General features: G+C 38.3%; 1 protein-coding gene across 2 annotated transcripts in view; it reads left to right on the top strand.

The window, feature by feature from the left end:
- Positions 1-22,100, top strand: part of SERPINI1 (serpin family I member 1) — a 45,153-nt gene that overhangs the window by 9,774 nt on the left and 13,279 nt on the right. For both annotated transcript variants that reach the window (XM_051626040.1, XM_051626041.1), the window contains exons 2-5: positions 14,745-15,012; positions 16,667-16,897; positions 19,563-19,757; positions 20,626-20,830. In XM_051626040.1, the coding sequence (XP_051482000.1) occupies positions 14,763-15,012; positions 16,667-16,897; positions 19,563-19,757; positions 20,626-20,830 (881 nt within the window). In that variant the 5' untranslated portion in view covers positions 14,745-14,762. The remainder of the gene's footprint in view (positions 1-14,744; positions 15,013-16,666; positions 16,898-19,562; positions 19,758-20,625; positions 20,831-22,100) is intronic.

The following is a 22,100-nucleotide window of genomic DNA, read 5'->3' as shown; positions in this document are numbered from 1 at the left end:
GAAGAATGAGGAATTTTGAAACTCACTCCTCTAGTTCACCTACTTTCCCAAGTCACAGGTGACTATCTCGTGAGTCCTGGTGTACTTGTCTGACCTTGTTAAAGGGGTCTAGATCTGGAGACCTCACCAGGCAACCAGAGCTTCATTGCCTTTGCCAGCAAAATGTTATTATAAGTCCAGCCTGATGTGTGTTTACTATGGTTTGAGGGTTTTCTTGTCCCATCCACTATGTGCACACAACTAGAATGTTATTTTAATTATTATTTTTTTTTAAATTTTTCTTCTCTCTCCACAATTGGTGTAAAAAAAAGAGACTGAAATGAGACATCCCCAAACTGGCAAAATTTGAGCTTTTTAAGTCCACATTACATTCATACTTGGCTACGTGAGGTGACATCATCCTTAGTCCAATTAAAAAGTAAACACCTTATTCTTAAAGAATTCTTAACTGGTCTGGTGTCACAGGCTTCAGAGAAAATCATTTAGACATAGAAAAAGCTTTTGCTTTTTGAAAGGCACTGCTTAGGACTATAAGCTTTTATTTCACAGTAACCAGCTCAAACTCTGACAACTCTTTAGCAATACCATAAACCAAACACAGTGAGACATCCACAGTTTGAGCAGGATGTTACAGGGAAAAAATTCTAGTGTGCATTTCTGACTAAAGTAACTCAGCAGTTGTTAGAAGGAGCCATGAGTTGCTGCTGTCAAGTAGCAGATGAATATGGTTTCAGTTCCCTTCCTGGAACCATTTGTCAAAAAGACAGTGATAAGACCTACAGGAATCTGAACAACTTAAAGACTCTGAGGTAGTTAGTGTTCTAATTTGGTAACACTATGGTCTGACTCTATATAAACAGGTTAAACGAGTAGAACCTTTAAAACAAGAACAAGGAAATATTTGTTTAATAAGGCCATAGTAAAGATTTTTTTTTCCTAATGCAGATTCACTGAATGGGAGGGTGTGCAGTGTTTGAGGTTAGGGATCAGCTGTGGCCATTCAGGGTTATAATTACAGCTATGGTAAGTGTTTTCAAGTCTTGTTGTACTGAGATAATATATTATTTTACTAGGCCTATCATTGGCCCTCCTAGCACATTGTAACAATTCCCAAAACTCTGTGAATCATGGGAAAACAAATAGTAAGCTATTAATTTCTGACTATATAGAGACATAAATTGAAGTCTTAGCTAGGCAAGTATGTGGTCATGTTTGACATCATTATTGCATTTATTAGGCACAGTAAGCATGCAAATATTGCAATTCTATATACAGTGAAAACTGAATTGCTTAAAATCTAGATTTCTAATTTACCATTGAGGGGGAAAAAGTGCAGTGAATTTTCATGCCATTATTATTAATAGGCTCAGTTACTGCAGACTGGGAGATAGAAAAGATGTATCCCATTTGAGGTTTGATGTTTGCTGCAGTTGGTTTCTCTGTATCTTTTTATGAAAACAGGCAGGAAGCTGATGTTTCAGCTGGTTACTGTTTGCTTTTTAAGTCATGCAGAAATCCATGCCAGTAAATGTCAAACGGGATTGGACACTTGATACAGTTGAGCTGCTTTTGCCCATACACCAGCAGTTTACTGCTTAAAATGACAAATCTTTGAGCATTGTTCTTTGCTCAGAGAGCCTTATCTTCTGCCTTTGACTTTGAACAAAGAAGAAAAAAACTCAAAAAGAACTTTACTTACTGTATGAAATTATCCAGCTAATGTTTCCCATTTAAATTCTAGCACCATAGCAGCTTTCTCTCTATGATTGCAGTGATAAACTTTATCTGATGATGAGACAGAGGTGGCTGAGGGACACCATCTCGCTTTCACAGGATGTACAGTTGATCTCTGTGTTTCTTCAAGGGTTATCAGGTTCTTGGTGGGATTAGAGATGAGCTGTTGTCCATTTACATATTGGGGTGTACTTGGATCCAACAGTATAACTGTTCTTTGGTGAATAACTAAATAAATGTGCATGCTTTGGGCGACACTTTGCATACAGCTGCACCAACTCCAGGAAGTCTGCATGAGGCAATGGATTCTGTTTTTTTGTTGGCAAATGAGTTTGCTGCTGAGCTATATTGATTGAAAATTAAAGTGTCTTTTCTGCTGTGGCTATATTAATGGAACTGGTCAGCACAAGCTGGGTCTAAATTCCTTGCTTTGAGGTCCAGCTTGCCTTGCCTATTTAACAACCTAATTTAGACATAATAATCAGATGACCTGTGGAAAGCTTGAAAATTAGGATCTTATGTACAGGCACAAGAATTCAGGTTAGTCTATTTAGTTTTCAAAGCTGTGCTAATTAAAAAGATTAACCTATTTGTTTTATCAGAATCTGTATATTACCCACCAATTTAAATATTAGATGCACATGAATCGGAGCTTATAAAAAGAAAAAGGGAGTACTAGTATAGTCTCTCTAACAAAAAGTAAAATTAAAAAGAACTTGCCGTAGGAAATCCTAGAGGAAACACTTAAGACTTGCTGGAAAACAGGTAGTCTACTTTTGGGAGGGGGAGAAAATGATTTTTCAACCCTCAGTTTTCATTCTGGGTGTTGGAAATTACTTGAATAATATCTGTAAGAAACTGGAGGTTTGGAATGATGCTAAAATATATAAAAATAAACAACCCTGCAAAAACAAACTCACAAAACCCCAAACCCAACCAACCAAGAAAACCCAAACCCCTTCTTTGAAAAATGCCATTAATGTGTTAATGAGAGATTGCACAGAGATGTGAGCCAGCAAACTACAGAGGTGGACTGTTTCTTCAGTGCTTCGTGATTGCTCTTGTTCATGTGAACTGCTTTTGCATTTAGAATCAGATACAAACTTCTCTGTGTGGGAGAATGAGCAAGATTAAGACAAATTCGGCTCCCTACATGTGTTGTTTAAATGGCTCATCATCGAGAGGATACTTGGAACAGCATCAGTTCTCATGAACACAAAGCAATGAGGCTTGAACAGTGAGCTGCAGAAGTGCACTTCAAGGCCAGATTCCACCTCCCAGGCACAGCTTGAATACTGGACTCTGAACTGAGCTATTTTCTCCATGGTGAGCCAAGAGGGGGGTATCGACAGCTATGGGTCTCCAAGGCCAGGATAAGCAAAACTATTAGAACAAATATGTGAATATTTTATTCTTCCCCCACACCCCACCCTCCAAGTAAAATGAATCTTTGGGGTTTTTTTGCCTCCTACTGAAGAAGTGATATGTCTTTGGTTTTTGCCACAATCTTCTGTTGTAGGTGAGATACCTGCACAGCAGGGATTGTTTTGTTCCTTCTGCCTTTCTCTTTCCATTTCCAGCTTTCCCATTTATCCCTTGAAACTGTTGGTGTTCCTGATACACTCTCTAAACAATTTCAGTACCACAGGCATAGCATTGAATTTGCTTCTTGTCTTCATACCCTTCCAGCTCACCCAGTTAGCAGTATAAGGCTACTGCTCTTTTTTTTTTATCTCTTAAGCTGTTAAGTTCATAGATGCTTATGAAGAAGCAAGAGGGAGGAAGCACTTGAATGATCATATGGAGAAAAAAAATGAGGATTTTAGTGGCAATTCTGTCCTTTATGGCATGCTAGCTGATTCTTTCTCCTGTCCAGATAGTATGTGTGTGGGTTGATCAGTTGTCTGTGTTTTGGTGCCTATAATTGGGCTGAGGCACTGGTTGCTTTTTTTAGACATTTGCAGAGCTGCTCTCAGGTGGAAGCAATGTAATATTGGAGTTCTGGGGTTGAGGAAATCATAGAGATCAGAGAGAAATGAAAATATATGAAAACTACTAGCAGAGCAGATAGCAATGGTGCTGAATCCTAAGAGGCAAGAATTGGAATTGCCTTAGGGCAGGAGGAGGAAGTTTAATTTTCTTCTCCATGTGGTGTTCCCAGGCTTCTCACTCCTTTAGGAAGACTAGAGATCAGCATCCTTCACATCAAAAAGAAATTCTTACCATATGCCTTGTTTGGAGTTTTCCACTGTGTGGAACAGAGAATCACAAATCTTACTACTGGCTGAATTTTGCATCCATATTATTCTGTAGTTTAGAAAAAATATAACAGATGTTATACTGTTATTTTAGAGAAATATTTGGAGTGGTGAAGCTAACATAGTAGAGCTAAGTTTTTCTCCCAGTATTACTGATTTTGATGAAATTGACTCCATTTTGCCGGTTCAGAAGTAAACTCCCTCAGACTGACTCTTCTTTTTCATTCTTTTGTCTCCAAAGTTTGCACACGACCAACTTTACAGGCTGTTTTAATTTGGATTTTTGTTTCAACTGTTGCTCTGTTGTTCAGGCTCAGCACACTCTCCAAAACAGCTCTTTCAACTGTTTTTTAAAACAGTCTTTCATAAGTGCCGTGCAGCTTCAGCTGCTGTGCCAGGACAGCTCTATTAACTGGATGGCAAAGGCCTGGCCACCTCTGCCAGCAGGGTCCCTGGGCTGGCTCCCGAGCAGCTGCCAGCACAGCTGCTGCCAGGGCTGCCGGGGTGGCTGGGGGAGCTCTGCTGGCATGCTGCTGTGCTCCAGTTACTGTGGGCCAGTGTTCAGTGCTGTTCTGTTGCTGGCTGTCAGGTCTGTGGCTGTCATGGCAGTTGGTCTGATACATGCAGTTGCTTCTGAGAATAATTGTAGCTGGCTGGGAGCTCAGCAGTGGCTGCGGCTGCTGCAGTCTTGCACCTTCTGTGTGGAAAAGGAGTATGAAGCTGGAAGTGTTAGAGAAATAATGGCTGTGCATTATAAGGAACAATCGTTGTAATAATTAATTGCTCTTTGTAATTAATCAGGATATAACATCTACCTTAATGCTAGGGTTAGTTGCTTTTGTTTTTTTTTTCTTAGAGCAATCTGTATAACGTATTACTGTGCTGTAAGAAACTGATTCTGATATAAGTAGTATTAACATAAGTGAATAATAACACTTCTGGCAATAGTGACATTAAACGTAAATGGAGCCCAATGTTGATTGCAAGTTGGAAGACAGTATTGTTTTGTAAGAAAGCAAGCTGCTTTGTATGTCATACTTGCATTCAGTTTATGAAATGATGGATTACTTTTCTGAAATCGTGATACATTTTAATTAATTTTCTTCATCTTCTTGACATAAATACATCCATAGTCTGATCTCTTTTCTTCTGTAGTCCATTTGAAGGAAGCTGAACAATGTTTTGAAGAATTAGCTTCTGCTTTGAGCTTTTGAAACAGTTTCACAGCTAATATATACCATCTATTTAATTATTTTGATTTCAAGACTATCCCTCTTAATTGCATTTTGTTAATGACATTAAAAAGATTTCCCATGTTGGTTGGTGGGCTTTTGAAATGCATGCAGCAGATCTTCTCCAAAGAGGCGTGATTTTAAAGTACTTTTAACTGTTCCCTGTTCGTGTGAATCACTGAATAGTGAAGGGCTGCTCTTCTGTTTTTGTTTATCCCTAATTAGTTGTGTCCTTCAGTCCTCCAGCTTTGGAAGGCTTAAAATTGGCCATGAGAGTTCATAGAATGCTAGGCAAGGTATATAGCCTAACATATCTCAAGTGACTTTATACATAAGTATGGTCTTGCAAGAAAAAGTGTATGACACTCGAGACACTGTTCCAAACTCACTTGCTATAAATGCTTTCACAAAATGTATTATTAATGTTTTTTGGTTCTGCTGAAACTGTAATATCATAATGCATTCCAGCAATGTCTGTGACATAAATGACAGCTTTCATCACTTATAAAACTATGCTCCAGTACATGCAGTAACACTGCCTTTAGGCTTAAACTGCAGTGATTGCATCTGGCAGTTGCATGTGGTGAAGCTTAGCTATTGCCCTTTTAATTAAATTGTAGTTGGGAGCTTTCTTCTGGGAGCTTGCTAATCAACTGAATTTCACAGTAAAATAACAGAAATCTAACTTATTGTAAGTAAGAGAACTTGCAGTACATGCAGGAGCAGGCAAGAAGTTGTTCTTGTACCTAAAATAACTGATTGTAGTGTGCCATCTCTGCAGCTTCTGATAGAAAATTATTACTACAGAGTCAAATCACACTTTTCCTCTTCCTTCCTTTCCCAATCCATCCTAAGGAAATCTGAGGAAGAAAAAATAATGCTACTGTCTCATTTGAGGTATCTTCCCTAGATGCTTGCGCTGTGACTGGAGTCCTACATTAGCCTTTTCATTTAAAAGAAAAAAAAAATTCCAAAAGTAAAAATTGGTTCTTTAGAGCCTCTGGCTAAGACCAACTGCACCTCTTGTGTCTAGACTTTGTCACTCCTTCCATAGTGAAATCAGTCCTAAGAGGAGGTTCCCACTACCAGGCTCTCAGGTCTCCAGTAAGGAAACTTTGAGGCACCTGCATGGAACTTTGTGATTGTGTCTTCTTGTGGGAAATCTAGCCATTTTACTTCAGAATAGAAGATTATGCCCCCCATTTCATGCATACTGCAAAATGTAAAACAAAAAAGGAGTTGAGATCCAGTCACTGTTTTAATGGTGTATTAAGTTTTAACGTGTTAGTCAAGTAGTGTACACAGAAAGCTCTGTAATAATAAAACAAGCATAACCGATGCCTCTGAAATGAAACACTTGATTCTTTCAGCAGTTCTGCTCTTGGCAATAGTGAATTGAGGGTCAACATCTTCACCACAAGATGTACGTGCATGGGACTGGCAACCATCACTGAAACAGAAATATAATATATATTTCTAAAAAATCAATCTATGCCTGATTAAGCTGTGTCTGTGGGACTTGATGGTTAGTCTTCCCTCCTTTTGTTCTGTTGAAAGCAGATCCAAAGTCATATTCCATCTTGGAGAGAGAGAGAGAGAGAGCCTTGGAGCTTTGACTTTCTCAGAAGGGTCACATGCATAGTCCCAATTCTGAGCCTTTAGAATCCCCAGATTCTCTAATACTTCAAACTTTCCCCTCAGTGCTGCTTTGTTTTGTGTTTCCTTACAGCTTTTACTTTGTCGGACACTTGTAGCTGTCACAAATAAAAGCACCCTGCCAAACAGTTTCTGAAGTTGTTTCTTCTAGGCAGAAGAAACAGAGACATTGTATATGGATCCTCACAATTGCAGGCCTTATAGTAGTAGTTTCTGGAATAAGACCACCTTTTCTTAATTGTCTAGACATAGATTTAAATGTTTGCTTTAGGCTATTCAAATTTAAGTATTTTGGACATGGCTTCTAATCATCTATTCTTATTTTTTAATTGGAGCTGAGGGATTATACTTGAGGAAGCTCAATTAAGACTATTTTGGCTTGCATAATTGCCTCAGCAGGTTAGTGACTCAGTGCCAAGCTCTATGAAAGTTTAAAAACATTTGGGATTTAACGGTAGAAAGTGTCAATATTAAAGTTTTCAGTGTAGCATTTTCCTTTTAGGTTTTCTAGATGCTACTAGTGTTATGGAGTCAGTTGAAAAATAGAAATAAAGAATCCTAAGGAGCATGCCTTGCTGTGTGTTGGAGAGCAAGGTTTAGATTGGTCCAAATACTTACTATAGAGGGACTCTACTTTGTCTCAGTCAGGCTATACTAGCACTTTAAATATCCCAGTATTTGATACATTGTTATTATGCTACTTTCTAATGAAATTAACCTCAAGGTTTCCTGCTCTAGAAGGCAGTGACTCCATAATTGACACGATTATAAAATCCTGTAACTTCATTACCAATGTTTGTGCAGATTGAAATATGGATATCACTGCACATCTCTGAAACAAAGAGATTCAAACAAACTTAATGATTCTAGATGCGTCTGTAGAATCTCTGTTTGACAAGGTCATATGCTCACATAAGCTAAGGATAAACATTTTTTAGGGATAAACTTCTTGTAACACAGAAAATGTAAATAATATGAAGGAGTTGACTTGCTAGCTAAATGTAATGCACATCATAGCTAGCATTTATGTTCTTGGCTGGTATCAAGAGGGCATGTATGATTTCCTATTTTTGTCACCTCTTCTGGGAACAAAGCTACTTCTAATAACCATGGTACTTTGTAGGTACCTTAATCTACTGCTTGCACTGTCCATGATGGCTGCAATGTAAAACATTTTATGGACATCTAGTTATTCTCCCATTTCCTTGGGTGAATTCTTCTGGCTATAGGCAATAATACCTCATGAATTGCATATCTGTTGCTCCGAGAATTGTGCTTTCATTTACTTCCTGTCACCTTCAGGCTGGCTGCCCTGTATCTCAGCTCCAGGTATAAGCATGCCCTAGTGGGTTGTGTAAGCAGTTGGTAGGATGTAGATTTCCCATTTGAAAGCTTGATTGCAGTGGTTAGCCTTTGCCCTGCTGTCCCCCGGGTGCCTGTTTTCACTTGTTATGTAAAAGTTTATTTTTCTGATTAAGTCAACTCAGGTTACAGGTTTGTTTCACGGAACACTGTCAGTCCATGTGCTGGAGGGACAGAGTGCCTGAGTGATTGGCAGGAAAAGGACAATGAACAAAGTAAGAACTGATGGGAGGAAGTGCCACAGTACTTCTGTGGGATTTTCTAGAAGTAAACCCACAATGATCCAGGTGTGGGAATACTTTTGCTCCAGTAATGCTGGCTGGAGATGCAATTTTTGCCCAATCTTTAAATAAATAAAGATCTGAAAGTTTGGATTCCTGGACAAAGCAGAAAAGACTGAAGAAACATGCTTCTGCAGTACAAACTGATTGAGTGGATTTGAAAGAATCTTGAGATTGGTGGCAGTGGGCAGGGACATTCCCCTGTTGTTGCAGGGCAGCATGCCTGAGGCAAGCCTAAACCAGCCTGGGAGCTCTTCCTCACTGATCTGTTCCTCCTTTGCAGAGCTTTCAGGGTAGCCATGACAACCACCGCCTGGGCCTGGTGAGCTGCTGATGATCTTGTTAACTGCTCAGTGCATCTCCTGCTCAACTGGTGTTCACTGGTTTCTTTTTGCAGGGAAAGTTGTCCTGATTTTTCTACGTGATTATTATTAGTTACGCAGTCCCTCCCTCTTTGATACTGTTTGAGAAGATTGCCAACAAGAAATCATCTAGAGCAAAGGTGCCTGTGGCAATTGTCATGTTTACTAACTAGCAAAGTGGTAGTGGCTGAATTTCACCAAACTTGCCTATCCTTTAATAATTAATCTGTCACATTAATCTGTGTCAGGGTTTGAGGGGTAGGAGGAGGTACCCAGCTCCTACCTAGATAGGTAGGGAGTGGATTTTTGCCTCTGACCAGCAGGGTTTGCTCCCTAAGTGGATTAGTATCTTGCTTTATTAAATTTTCTGCCAGACTTCTGTCTGTTCCTGCAGATGCTCTTCTTTACAGGAGAGAATGAAATCAGTCCTGTTTCCTGTTACTTCACTTGCTTTTCTCCACAGGCTTTTCTTTTGAACCTTGATCAGAAGGAATCAGCAGTTTTTCTTGTTTGTGCTTCCCACACTTTTGATGTTTAGCTTACTTGAAGCCAAGAGTGATCTTTAAGGCAACTAATCTTAGTTTAGTCTCTGTGTGCTGAGGAGCTAAGGCAATGTATCACAGTTTTATTTTGTAGGGTTTTAAAGCCATAAATGATTTTCTTTATATAACCCACAGCCTGTAAAGGTGTAAGAGACAAGGAAATTATAACCACTTTTTTCAACCTGTCTGGCATATGCAAGGTACTAGAACTCAACCCTTTACTGAATTTTTTGCACCTTCCTACATTAAGTCTGATTCTTGCTGTTTCAAAATTCTTGATACTTCTTGATTATGAACTCAGTTGATATGATATCCCCCAAAGTATCTTGGCTTACAGGGGACGCTGGCCCCTTTTGCATTTTGTTGAAAGCATATGTAATGAGCTGAATAGTTCAGAGTTTGTGGGTGTGAGGGGGTGATGTTGTTCTACTTCCTCTTAGTCATTCCAGCCTTATGCTTGTTGAAAGCCAAGAGCTATAGTTAATCAGCCCTGTGTTCTAGTCTAAGTGTTTTTCTTCAAACATTATCAGTAGTGGTGCGCCTTCTGCCCATATACACGAGTACATCTGTGCTGGTCACAGGGCAAACGAACAGGAATGCTGCCCTTAGACTGAGCTGGTTGTGACCTGCTGTGGAAATGTGCTAGGCTGAATTTCAGGACTGAAGGAATCTTCACAGGAGTCTGAAGTTTTGAATTAAGAAGTTTCCTGGGAGTTGAACTAGTTATGACCTCAATGCAAGTACCTACTGAACAACGTATATCTGGTATCTCTTTTTTTTTATTATTATTTTAAGTAATGTGGGGGGGCAGTGACAAAAAATAAGAAACAGTCAAAGAGGGGTGCCTTTTATTTAAGTTGTCTCCAAGAAACTCTTAAATTCTATATAGAGCAGTGTCCAAAGGCAAAAGAAGCCCCCAGACAAAATAGGCATGTCTCTGTACCCAGAAACAGAAACACCAGAAGAATTAAAAAGGAATGTCAAACTGAGTACAGCTGGTATCCAAATCAAGATGTGTATGTATGTTAGAGATGCTTATTTCCATTGAAGTTGTGGCAAAAGCTGCCAAGTAAGTTAAGGGTGTGACTGCAGTAATGGCTTGTGGTAGAAAGTTCAGGTGTTTCTCAGGTTTTTTAAGTGATACTGCATTGGTCAATATTTTGTTTGTTTTTTTTTTTTCCCCCCTGAGGACAGTATCAAGCAAAACCATAATATTTTGACAAAGCTCTGTAGCTAGCAGTGGTTTGTGATACACAGTTGTTTTGTGAGAAGAGGCTCTTACGAGGAGAGTATTTATTGATTTGATTGCCTGGTAGGAGAGTGGTTCGTATTCATGCATCAAGTAAGAAAAAACAAAACAGAACTTAGGTTGTCTGAGAATGACCCTCAAATGAGAAATTCAAATTAAGAAATCTTAACAGCTTTTTTACGTTCATGTGGGTAGCCAAGAAATGCAAAATGCTTGTAGTAACATTTGAAACTGATGGTTCTTGACTTTTTAAACATTATTCATGTGGACTTTGACTCCTTTTCAGCTGATGCAGTATTATTTAACTAAATTTCTTTCATGCAGAACAGCAATGACAGACTGTACTGCGGATGACTATGAATAAGAGTCTAAAAGAATGATTTAAAAGTTTGATGATTCTCATGGGAATTGTTTAACTACCTTGGATGTATATTACATAATGTTCAGCTTCATTTCCTTCACTTAAAATTATGTTTGTGAATAGGATACAATTAAGAGTCAAATAAAAAATGCTCTCTGTACTGCTGCAGAAACAAAACAGGGTGCCCTTGACTCTTACTGAAGAGAGATGCTGGGAACATGCTGCACCATAGTAAGGGCTCAGTTGTTGGATCAAGACCTGCTGCATGAAGTACCAAAAGTAATGTAGCCTAAAGTGAGGAAGAATCAGAGAAGCAGTAACTGTTATGCTTAGAATGATAATTAAGAGGTGGATTCTCAGTTGTCAGTAAAACGGTATATGCTTGGACCAGAAGTGCAAGAATAATTGAACAGAAGAATTTACCCCAGACATCTGAGATTAGATGGATAAGATTAGGCCACTTTCAAATTGGCAGGCTAGGCTTGATCTGTTCTGTTTTACAGCCTTCTCCCCACTATCTCCACCAGACCTTCAGTTGCTTTAAAACATATTCCCTTATGTTGTACTCCTATTTGCATACATTGTGAGAGAGTTGTATTTTTGCAAATATCTGAAAAGCTGGTTGCTTCCTTAGCCTATATATTTAGGTGCTCATTCCTGCCTCCCTAGCTCTCTTCCTTCTCCCTGGATGTGTGAATGGGAAACTTCACTGTGAACTGTGTTAGAAAACCTCTCTAGACTAACAGTTATGTGGAAGAAAATCTAAATTGTTTAGCTTTAGTTCATTCCTACTGGAAAGTTCAGTTCTGCACAGCTTAACCTCTTGCATCTCCATCAGTAGGATTTAAACATGTATTTAAAAACTAAGGTTGAGTGTGGTGCTTTGTTTTGTAAGTTCTTTTGAGTATAAATCTTGTTCCCATCTATGTAGTTATTCTATTTTCTGTCCAATTTACTAGCATTCAAATATTCTAACCTATATGTTAAGCACTTTATTAAGATGTGTAAATCTATCCTCTTCCTCCCTCCTCCAATTATTTAAGCCTGTCTGACAATAGCATGTATTACGAGGATCAGTGATGGAGTGCTGAATAGCTGCCTGTGTAACTAAAAGGTTGGGGAAATTTCCTTTTTTAAAATTGAAGATTATCTTATGTCTGTTGCAATCTTGTCAGCTCTCAGAGTGAGCTCAAGCAATTCATGATACAGGGGGGAAAGTATGGCTATCTGTATAATTGCATCTGCTTTGAGAAACACAACTTGTTGGTTTAGATTAGGATGAACGATTCCTCAAGTTTGCAGGCCAGTGTGAAAGCTGCAATGATGTTTAGAACTCATCCTCAACAAAAGAAACATCAGCTTCTGCTTATCTGTTTTTTTTTGCATACTGTTTTTGACACCACTACAGATCTCCTGAGTGATGTAAGTTTATAAGCCATTCTCATTTTGTGCAACTAAAACCTGAGCTCAGTCTGTCACAGCAGTGTGCTGAATTAAGTCTTACATTCTGTAATTTTGGGAGAGATGTGAGCTCTTTGTGGTTTTGTTGTTTGTTTTTAAATAAACAAATCTAGAATGCCCAAGATCAAAAAGAAAATGGAGAAATCCAGTTATTTTCTGTAACAGAAACTTTAATGTCTTAAAGTCAATAATTAATACACTGAGAGGATGAAGAAAAAAACACTGCTGTAAAGAAAAGTAGTAATTGATCAAGTTAGTGTTATCTAGATAATGTTTTGAACAGTAAAAAGATTGTGAAATAACAGTGATGGTTATGGCTCAGACTGAAGTGTTTTCCATTGGACAGCAGTAGTTCTAGAAGTGTAGTCAAGAAGCACGGTATGAGGCTCATGCTTTAGGTTGATTCTGTGCCATTCTTAAAGAGAGGGTCTTTGGCAGAGATTTCGTATATCTTGCTAAGAATCAGAGAAAGATTGATCAAGTAGTTGAGAGAGATGAAGTGATGCCAGCATAGAGGAGAGCTTATTAGAAATTGAGACAAGGGGCATATTTCATAGAAATATGGAAGCAATCATCAGAAAGGAGATATGGGGCTGGGGAGAAACAAGACTCTAGCTGCTGTGCCACACCAAGAGCCTGTCCTTTTCCTCTGAAGCACCTATGATTGCTGCACTGCTCACCTATTTAATTTTCTCAGTGAAAAATAAATAAAAGGCTGACCTGCAGCTAGGGGACAAGAGCAATCTTTACTAGTGACTGCACTGGTTGCTGCCAAGGCACGTATGTGTACCCTGTTGCCTTTTATATTTTCTCAGCTATAAAATGTGAGTAATAATGCTTAAATTATGTATCATTCAGTGTTGTGCGAGTTAATTAGATAATGCTACATAGTCCTTTAAAGGTGAACTACATAATATGAATGTTGTATGAAGCTTATGAAGGGTCTCTGTGTCAGTTATATAGAAACTCACGGTAACTGCAGAGACAGGAGAGCTGGGAAGCATAAGGGCAGAGGTACTTGGGCTGGCTGCACGCAAATTGGCTTCAGTCGAGCAGTAGGATAGCACATTCACACAAATTTGTCCCATGCTGATGAGCCCTGCAGACTGGCATAGCATGTAAACGTTCTGCACTGAAACTTAGTCTTGTACTGTCCAACCTACTGCTGCAGGAATCTTTGCTGTGTGATTAGTTAGATACTCAAAGTGACAAAAAGAAGGAACCGAAATCCAAGCTCTGATGTGATGTTTCTGACCCAAGACGCTTGGCAGTAGTGGGTCAGATGCCAAGGGAGGATAAAGTTCAAAGGAAAAAATGGAAGGATGAAGACATAAGTACACAGCTTGAGGAGCTAGAATGTTATTAGTATCAGTAGTTGTGTGATGAGCCAAACCGGGATAGAGTGAGAACTGTTGCTTGATGAAGCATATTAGCTAAGCTTGGTAGATGGATTAATGAAAAACATTAGTGCCAACCCCTTTTTCTATTTAGTATACTTTCTTCTTTCCCCTGTTGAAACTATCTCGCTGATGTGTACAACAACTTTATCCTCTTAAGATCTCTGAGAAGGTGTTGTCTCTTAGCTAGCATAACTACCCAACAGTTCTCCATTATTTACTAACAAAAGGGATTTCATTTGGTAACTAGGGCAAGTTTTATTTTTATTTCAAAGAGGTTTTGGCTCCTAGCCGTGTGTTTTGCAACTAAGGAATATGGTACAATACTTTTGCCACCAGTGTCAGCAAGCTTTTTTACAGTACTTTTAATAGTTTTACCAGTTTGGAGCTTAGAGTAACTTAGATGAGTAAGTTGCAGCTTACTGGAAGGTCAAAAAAAACCCCAATGTGGATTTCTAGGTCTCCTTGGTGAAAAAGTACAGAAATACCTACTAATTCCACATCAGCATTGCTTATCAATGACAGAAAAATGAAAATGTGAAAGTTGGAAAGGCCTTATTATGTCTTTGGGTCTTCTTCTGTAGAAGCCACATTTGGTAGTCTATTGCTGAATTTCAAAAGCATAAAATCATATAATGAAGTAGAGTTTGTTGTGTTTTTTTAAGTAGAACATTACTTCTGCTTAAACATTATAATTCTCCTCCAAATAACTGAATTGTGTATTGAACTCCATAACTAGCTTTTTTCCACACAGATTTAAGACTAAAAGTTGACTCTTCTTTTTCTCTTGATTTGAATCTTTTAATGCTTAAACAAGGCTAACTTATTTTCTCTAAAATTCTCTTGCAGATCTCTAAATCTCAAGACATGTATTTCCTTGGACTGTTGTCTTTGCTTGTTTTGCAAAGCAAAGCCTTCAAGACGAATTTTCCTCATGAAACCATTGCTGAGCTTTCTGTGAATATTTACAATCAGCTGCGAGCTGCAAGAGAAGATGAGAATATTCTTTTCTCTCCTCTGAGTATTGCAATAGCCATGGGAATGGTAGAGCTTGGAGCCCATGGGACCACTTTGAAAGAAATTCGACATTCCTTGGGTTTCGACAGCTTAAAAAATGGTGAGGCCTTTTAATCGTCTTTTACTGTGGTGTTTTTTGTCTTAGAGGTGGCAATGCCTGAACAACAGTGGAAGCAGCCTTGTTGTGTCCATGGGTTATTAATCAGTAGGCTCCTTGGCATGCTGTTTGATGGCCTGGGCATGCTGAAGCACACCTCAGTGAGTTCTGCACAGGCTGAGAGATGCTAACATACAATCCTGGCTTGGGCACCTGAATCTTAAAGCAATTCCAGTTAACTGTTAATCTTGATTTTCATCTGCAAAATAAGCTTGGCTTTACCTCTAGAGTTAGAGGAAGATTTTTAGGAACGTAATTTTTAGGGATTATAATCAAACCTGAAAGGGAAAGCAGTGGTTTCACAACATTACTTATGTGAAAGTATGCAAATCTTAGGGACACTGCCAGTTAAATTACTTACTTTCACACAACTTGTTTGGTTCTTGTAGGTAAAACCTGTGGCTTCTTGACTCATTCTATGTTGCTAATGTTCTGTCTGCATTGCATCATGTTGTGTGCAGATATACAAGTTAATTTAGGCAATATAAGCATCTTGGCTGTTTCAGCACAGTGTGCCACGTGTTCCCATCAGCCTTTCAGAGAAACAGGATTCAGTTCTTCAGCAGGGAGCAGTGCTACCCTGTTTGTAGTATGGGGTGAACCAAGGCTTGCATCTGGATGTAGGGCTGTGCAGTGCAAGCAGCTGTAGTATGACTGCAGATGGAGAGGATGAGTGAATGGCAAAAAATGATTCTGAAAAGGCAATTTCTGTGAATCTTTATGTCAAAGCAATTGGTTTGAGACCTGAATAACATTTCTTATTCATACAATGTACGAAACTTTGAAGCCTTCACTGAAAGCATCTTGGGGAGGAATTTCTGAATACACTGTTCAAGATGTGTTCAACAGTATCACTGCACAGCTGATGTCTCTGTGGAGACTACAGCACATACCTAGTTCTACAGTTTATCTCTAAAATATTGAAAAAAAATTAACCCTTAGCTATAAGTGAAGAAATTATGCAGTTGATTTGAGCTGGGCCATACACTGTTCTTGCACATATACTCCAATATTTTTCTGCTTGGAATATATCATTGCATTCCATTTGATTTTTTTAAATTAAATTAGAAATTTCAGCTTCAGGTAGAAGACACAACAGTACAATGCAAATGATTCTGCACAACCTCACACAGGATCCTGTGAAATTTTAGACATGTTTTTCACAGAGAAAAGTCTGTGGAGAAGTCAAGTCCTTAGCCTCAAGACTTGAAGTTTGTTTTTCCTTTTAACAACTGCCTTTTAGGTTGTAATAACTATTCTGTTAAGTGTTTGTGGTGGCAAGACATAGAAGTGTGATTTACAAGAATAATTTTTTCAATTTTTTTGTTGTTGAAACAATTATCATTGATGGCATTGTCTGCAATGGAATTAAAATGTCTCATTAGTTATGCTAATTATAGGTAGTAGAAAAAATAAGCTCTGAATAACATTCTGCTGGTAGATTGTTTTTTCAGATCTGAAGGTCTGTGTAGATTTAGAAACAAGTTTATTTAAAAAAACCCAACACTTTCTTTTTTCTTAATGTCTTTGTGAATTTCCAGCAGAAAAAACATGGAATAAGTTTCTTTTCTGAAACAATCTGATTTTCTTTCCTCAGGTGAAGAGTTTACCTTCTTAAAGGACCTTTCTGATATGGCATCTACTGAAGAAAGTCATTATGTTCTGAATCTTGCTAACTCTCTCTATGTGCAGAATGGATTTCATATCAGTGACAAATTTTTGCAGTTGGTGAAAAAATACTTTAAAGCTGAAGTAGAAAATATAGATTTCAGCCAAAGTGCAGCTGTAGCTACCCACATCAATGAGTGGGTGGAGAATCATACCAACAGTAAGTCATTGTGATTCTTTTATATATTTCCTGCAGCCTGTGTTTCCAAAGTTATACAGTGTGTTTGAGTTGTTGCCTTGGCTTCTGTCTGTTCCATTTGAGACTGAAGTATCTTCTCCTATAAAAATTCCAGTATCAGCACTTTGTGAAATTATCTTTTTTCTTGTGCAGGCATGATCTATAGCAAGTCATATTAGCATTGCTAATCATATAGTAGCATCTGTGTACACAATTTTTCCCCTGTCTTACTATCATAAAGTACTTGTAACATTTATGTAAGGAGAGTGTTTCAAGGGTAGGCATTTAATAATATTTTAATACTGTTATTGGTATTAAAAGAAAATAATAAGTACTTTTACTAACTGCAGGTAAGTTGTCTACAAAGGAGTTACTGACCTGTGCTTTGAATGTGTGGAGTATCACCAGTTCTGAGGAACTCAGAATAGTTACAAGGAACTGAGAAATAGAATACTAAGGAATGCAACGGATCATCTTGAACCACAAAATCAGGCCCTATAAATCTTATCTTTTCCAATGTGAGGAAACTAGATAGCATGTTGAGAGTGTATTTGATTTTAGGAAGACTGTCAACAGAGTTTCACAACAAAAATTAGCAGCGAGGGAGTAAGCACAGAATTGCTGATGTAAATATGCATATTCAGGTCTGCATGATGTGCTTGCTTCACTCGTGGATTCCCAAAGATATGACATTTTCTGAGCGCATGCAGAGTCTCAAGGCATGGGAGTGAAGTTAGTCCCCTGTTGTACAGCTCTAAGCATAATCTCATTCTGTGTCATCTGACCACTCTGGAGGTTTTCAGAGTGATTCAGCAGAGCTCTGGCTGTAACATCAATCATGGCCTTCTAAATGTGAAGGTATCAAAATCCCCTGTAAGGTCTTAACACATGACCAAGTAGTCTGAGTATTAAGAATCCATAATGATTTATGGAAGTGTATGGCAGCAAAGTGAAATACACTTCTTTTATTCCACTTGGAAATTATCTGTTTTTTTCCAAGGGGAAACAGCAGCTATTATGTTCATAATAAATTCTGCCCTGTATCTCAAGCTGCAGAAATACATAAGTGGTGCAGCAGATTGAGTGTTTTCAGAGAAGCATGATGTCTGTCTGAAGGAAAAGTAGAATTCTCTTTTAGAAAGAACAAGTTCTCCTGCTTAATACCTGCTGACTGGGCTGGTAGCCATTGCCCTGTAAGGAGCTGTGCAGAGCCAACAAGCAACTGTGGGTCTTTTAGCATTAGGTTGTGATAGTAACAGGTCCTCAGCCCGGCCTCTGACCACTAGATCTCATTCTTTCCTGCCTGCCAACTCTGATGGAGGAGGCTCATTTTCTCATTAGGAGAGGGGTACAAGACAGGCAGGTTTCCAATTCCAGTTAGGCATGATGGGAGGCTCAGAGCACAAAATATTAACTGTGAAAGGTTTCTCTGGCCAGAAAAATTCTGAATATGTATTAACAAGATGAAGCTGAAAGCTGTAAGGGAATATGAGGTACCAAAGAGAAATGGAAAAACTGAAAATGCAAATGGAAAAAAAAATCATTCTTTTTTCCCCCTTTTTTTTTTTTATTTCTCAACCACAGAGAAGTGAGTGAGGCAGTTGGGGTCATATCTCGTTTCTAAGGAAGTTCTAGATGGAATGAAGTACAAAGAGCAACCCAGAAGAAATACTGCCCTATGATACAGAAATTTCACACGACTTAGTCAGTGTCATATGCTCCAGAAAGCAGCATTAATTAGTATTTTTAACAATAGATTGTGAAGTAATAATCAGACGGTGGAATGTGTTTAACACCTTGTTTTGCAATGTCAGTTAAGCATAGAAATAAGCAAAAAAACTATCTGAAGTAGGCTGTAATTCTTCAAGAATAGTGACAAATCTGGTCAGTGTACCAAATTTGACAAACTCAACATTATTTTGCAGAACAGCAAGCCATTGAGGATGAGCTGAAGCAGGTAACAGGCTGTTTTCTCATGTAAATGACTTAGTAAGGAGTAGGAGCAAAGCAGCTGCCATGCTCAGCTGAAGTATCTCCCATGAATATAGCAGATGCTGAATGTTTTTTCTCTTTTGCTTTTAGATGGCTAATGTCAGTGGAACAAATGCTAGGAAGTTGGGGGGGGGGGTTATGATTAGTCCTTAGCTTGTTTAAGGACTTCTCTTTTTTAGTGTCTTTTGGACATTACTTGATTAGAAACTGAAAGCTTCCTTCAGAATTAGCTCGAGTGAAGTTCCAAGGAGCATACTCACACCCTTTAAATTAAGCACCCATGTAAGTGTTTCTTTGGATTGGAGCCAAAGTTTGTGGAAGTTCTGACCCTGAGCAGATAGTGCTGAACTGTATTAAAGCACCAGTGTAAACATTCCTTAGGTGACCCTTTTTCCACTTGGTTTCATTGTGTGGTATATTTAACTAGCAATTAAGAAACTGTTGACTAACGTGTACTCAGTGGAAGGGTTTATGCACCTACACTGTGATTTAGGTTTACAAAACACTAGCAGTTTAATTTGAGATGTAATGGGACATCTGAATTGGAAATTACATGTTAGCACAGCTTTTTATTTTCCGGCATGTTTCGAGCTGTCTTAAATTTTGATTTAATGCTCAATTTGACATGCAGACTGACAGTTGGTTTTCTTCTTAGATATGATCAAAGATTTTGTGTCTGCAAGAGATTTTGGTGCTCTAACTCATTTGGCTCTCATCAACGCAATCTACTTCAAAGGCAGTTGGAAATCACAGTTCAGACCTGAAAATACAAGAACTTTTTCTTTCACTAAAGATGATGAAAGTGAAGTGCAGATTCCAATGATGTACCAGCAGGGAGAGTTTTACTATGGTAAGTTGGAGCTTTAGTACTTGAAAGCTAATCAGCTTTCCCTTAATAGGCTTGTTGCAGCAATACTAATTTGTATTGTTGTCTGTTCTTTCACCCAGAATTTTAAATATGGTGTTTGTCCAATGAAGAGACTCTGATTTTGATGTAATTTTGTAATGTTTGTGCTTGTGTGTTATAACTAGATAGCAATGTTTGTAATAACCTCTTGATTTACTTTTTTAGGTACCTGTTGGGTGCCACGTGGTGGATTTCAGAATGTTTATCCATTATATTTAACCTCTTCATAATTCTTGAGTTAGTCCTGCTTCTCACTAAAATTTTTTTCTTGTGCTGTGCTAAATATTAAATTTGATAATGTTTGCTCATTACTGTTGTAATATCCTTAGAAAGGTAAAACAGGGGTTCTTGGAACAGCAGAACTAATGATGTTTTTATCTTGGGTTTCAACTACAAGTGAGTTCCACGTTCTTTAGCAGTTGCCAGTATTTGGCTTGGTCTCATAATTGAAAAATTATCTCTCCTGCATGAAAAAATACCTCAGCCCATTTCCATGAGTCTTGGCAGCCTTAACAGCTTTTAGACTTCTCTGTCTGACCAATGGAAGTTAGGTAATAGGTTCAGAAGTATCATTTACAGACTGCGTGACTGTGTAAGCTTGTTTTCTTTAAAAAATCAGATGTGTGTAAGCCTCAAATCCTGTGAGGAAGAAACAACTATACATTTCATATGGAACGAAAAGGTTCATTTTTACTTCAAGTATCTGGTAAAAACTGCCTAATTTTAGCCTCCTGTTTTTCCTCGATCTACAGTGAAGATGAAAGAAAATACTTCTAATAGCTTTTTCGTGGTGGCTGTTTTTCTCTTGCAGGAGAGTTCAGTGATGGCTCCAATGAAGCAGGTGGCATCTATCAAGTTCTGGAAATACCATACGAGGGAGATGAGATCAGTATGATGATCGTTCTGTCCAGGCAGGAAGTTCCACTGGTGACATTGGAACCACTGCTGAAAGCCTCGTTGATTAACGAATGGGCAAATTCTGTAAAGAAGCAAAAAGTGGAAGTGTATTTACCAAGGTGAGAATATGCTCTCATATTAATAGAAAGGGGAAGATAGCATTCAGGTTGATTGGAGTGCATGGAACATTTTAATCCAGTCTGCAGTTACATAGCACCCACCTGAAGGTTGCTTTAACAAGAAAGGATGTGCAGTGCAGAATGACCTTGGTTGGACAACAGGTGAGCACTGCATTTGCATCCCTTTCATACATAAATTCCAGAAAGCAGAATTTCATCATCAGGAACCATGTTCAGAGTATTGCAGAACTGGATAAGGAGTTACAGAAATATTCCAAGTCTGAATTAACAAAAGCTAAAATGTTTCATATAGGTCCTAGTTAGATTTGTGTTGCTGATTTTAGAAGTTCTAATGATGTTTGTCTCTGTAGGTACAAATGGTTGAGATTTGAAAGGCAATTCTGGTCAAATTGTGTCTTGTTCTTAGTTCTAGTAAGTCCTGGTTTCTTCTTCCTTAGAGAAATAACAAGATGTTACTACCAGAAGGAATAAAACTATTGTAATTTATTTTGTAGATATAGCTGTGTGTGCTCAGCGGTGTATTTGCTCACATGTACTGCTTAGCTACCTTTGGTAGAATTCTGTTTCATCTACCTTCAAATATTTTTCATCCTTACCCTGCACATGACTTTGTAACAGAATTATTTACTACTAAATGTAATTACTAATGTGTAGTTGGTTCATGACATCCTTCAAGTGATTCATAATGGCCTCGTTTAAGTGTTTATATAACAATATTGCCCAAGTTTGATGTGGGTCACTACTTACTCTACTTTTGTGGCACTGTATTCTAAGTATATGACAGCAGAAAATATAAACTGTAGTGAATCCTTCTAATCATTAAAGTAGTTACTTGTTTTCAGGTGACTTGGAGAGTTGTGGTTGCTGTATTTTACATGTACAGAGCAGGGCAAGCATCTCAGCAGTTTTATCAGCTTCCTCTCCAAGCAAGTGACCATTTTCAAGAAGCTATCTGCAGCTGAGCACAATAAAATGAGGCTAGTCAGGACAAATTAGGCTGAGATGGAATGGTGCTGTCAGCATGCTCTGATTCTACTTGAGATGGTTTTCCACTTCTCTGTAAAGCTGTTACGCTGAGTGTCAGAGTGGTGAGGGAACTGCAGCATTTTAGGGTTGTTTTTCTCTGTCCCATAGTAAGAGTTTCTTCCTTAAGTAGCATTTCCTTTGAAGAAGGAGAGCAGCAAAGAGCTGCATTGCAGGTTTTATACGAACAACCTACTGTACATTATTCCTCTGATTTTCTTTTTTT

Source organism: Apus apus, chromosome 8 (assembly GCF_020740795.1).
Source record: "Apus apus isolate bApuApu2 chromosome 8, bApuApu2.pri.cur, whole genome shotgun sequence".
NCBI lineage: Eukaryota > Metazoa > Chordata > Aves > Apodiformes > Apodidae > Apus > Apus apus.
Note: the sequence above shows the minus strand (reverse complement) of the source record. Positions and strands in the feature narration are given on the sequence as shown.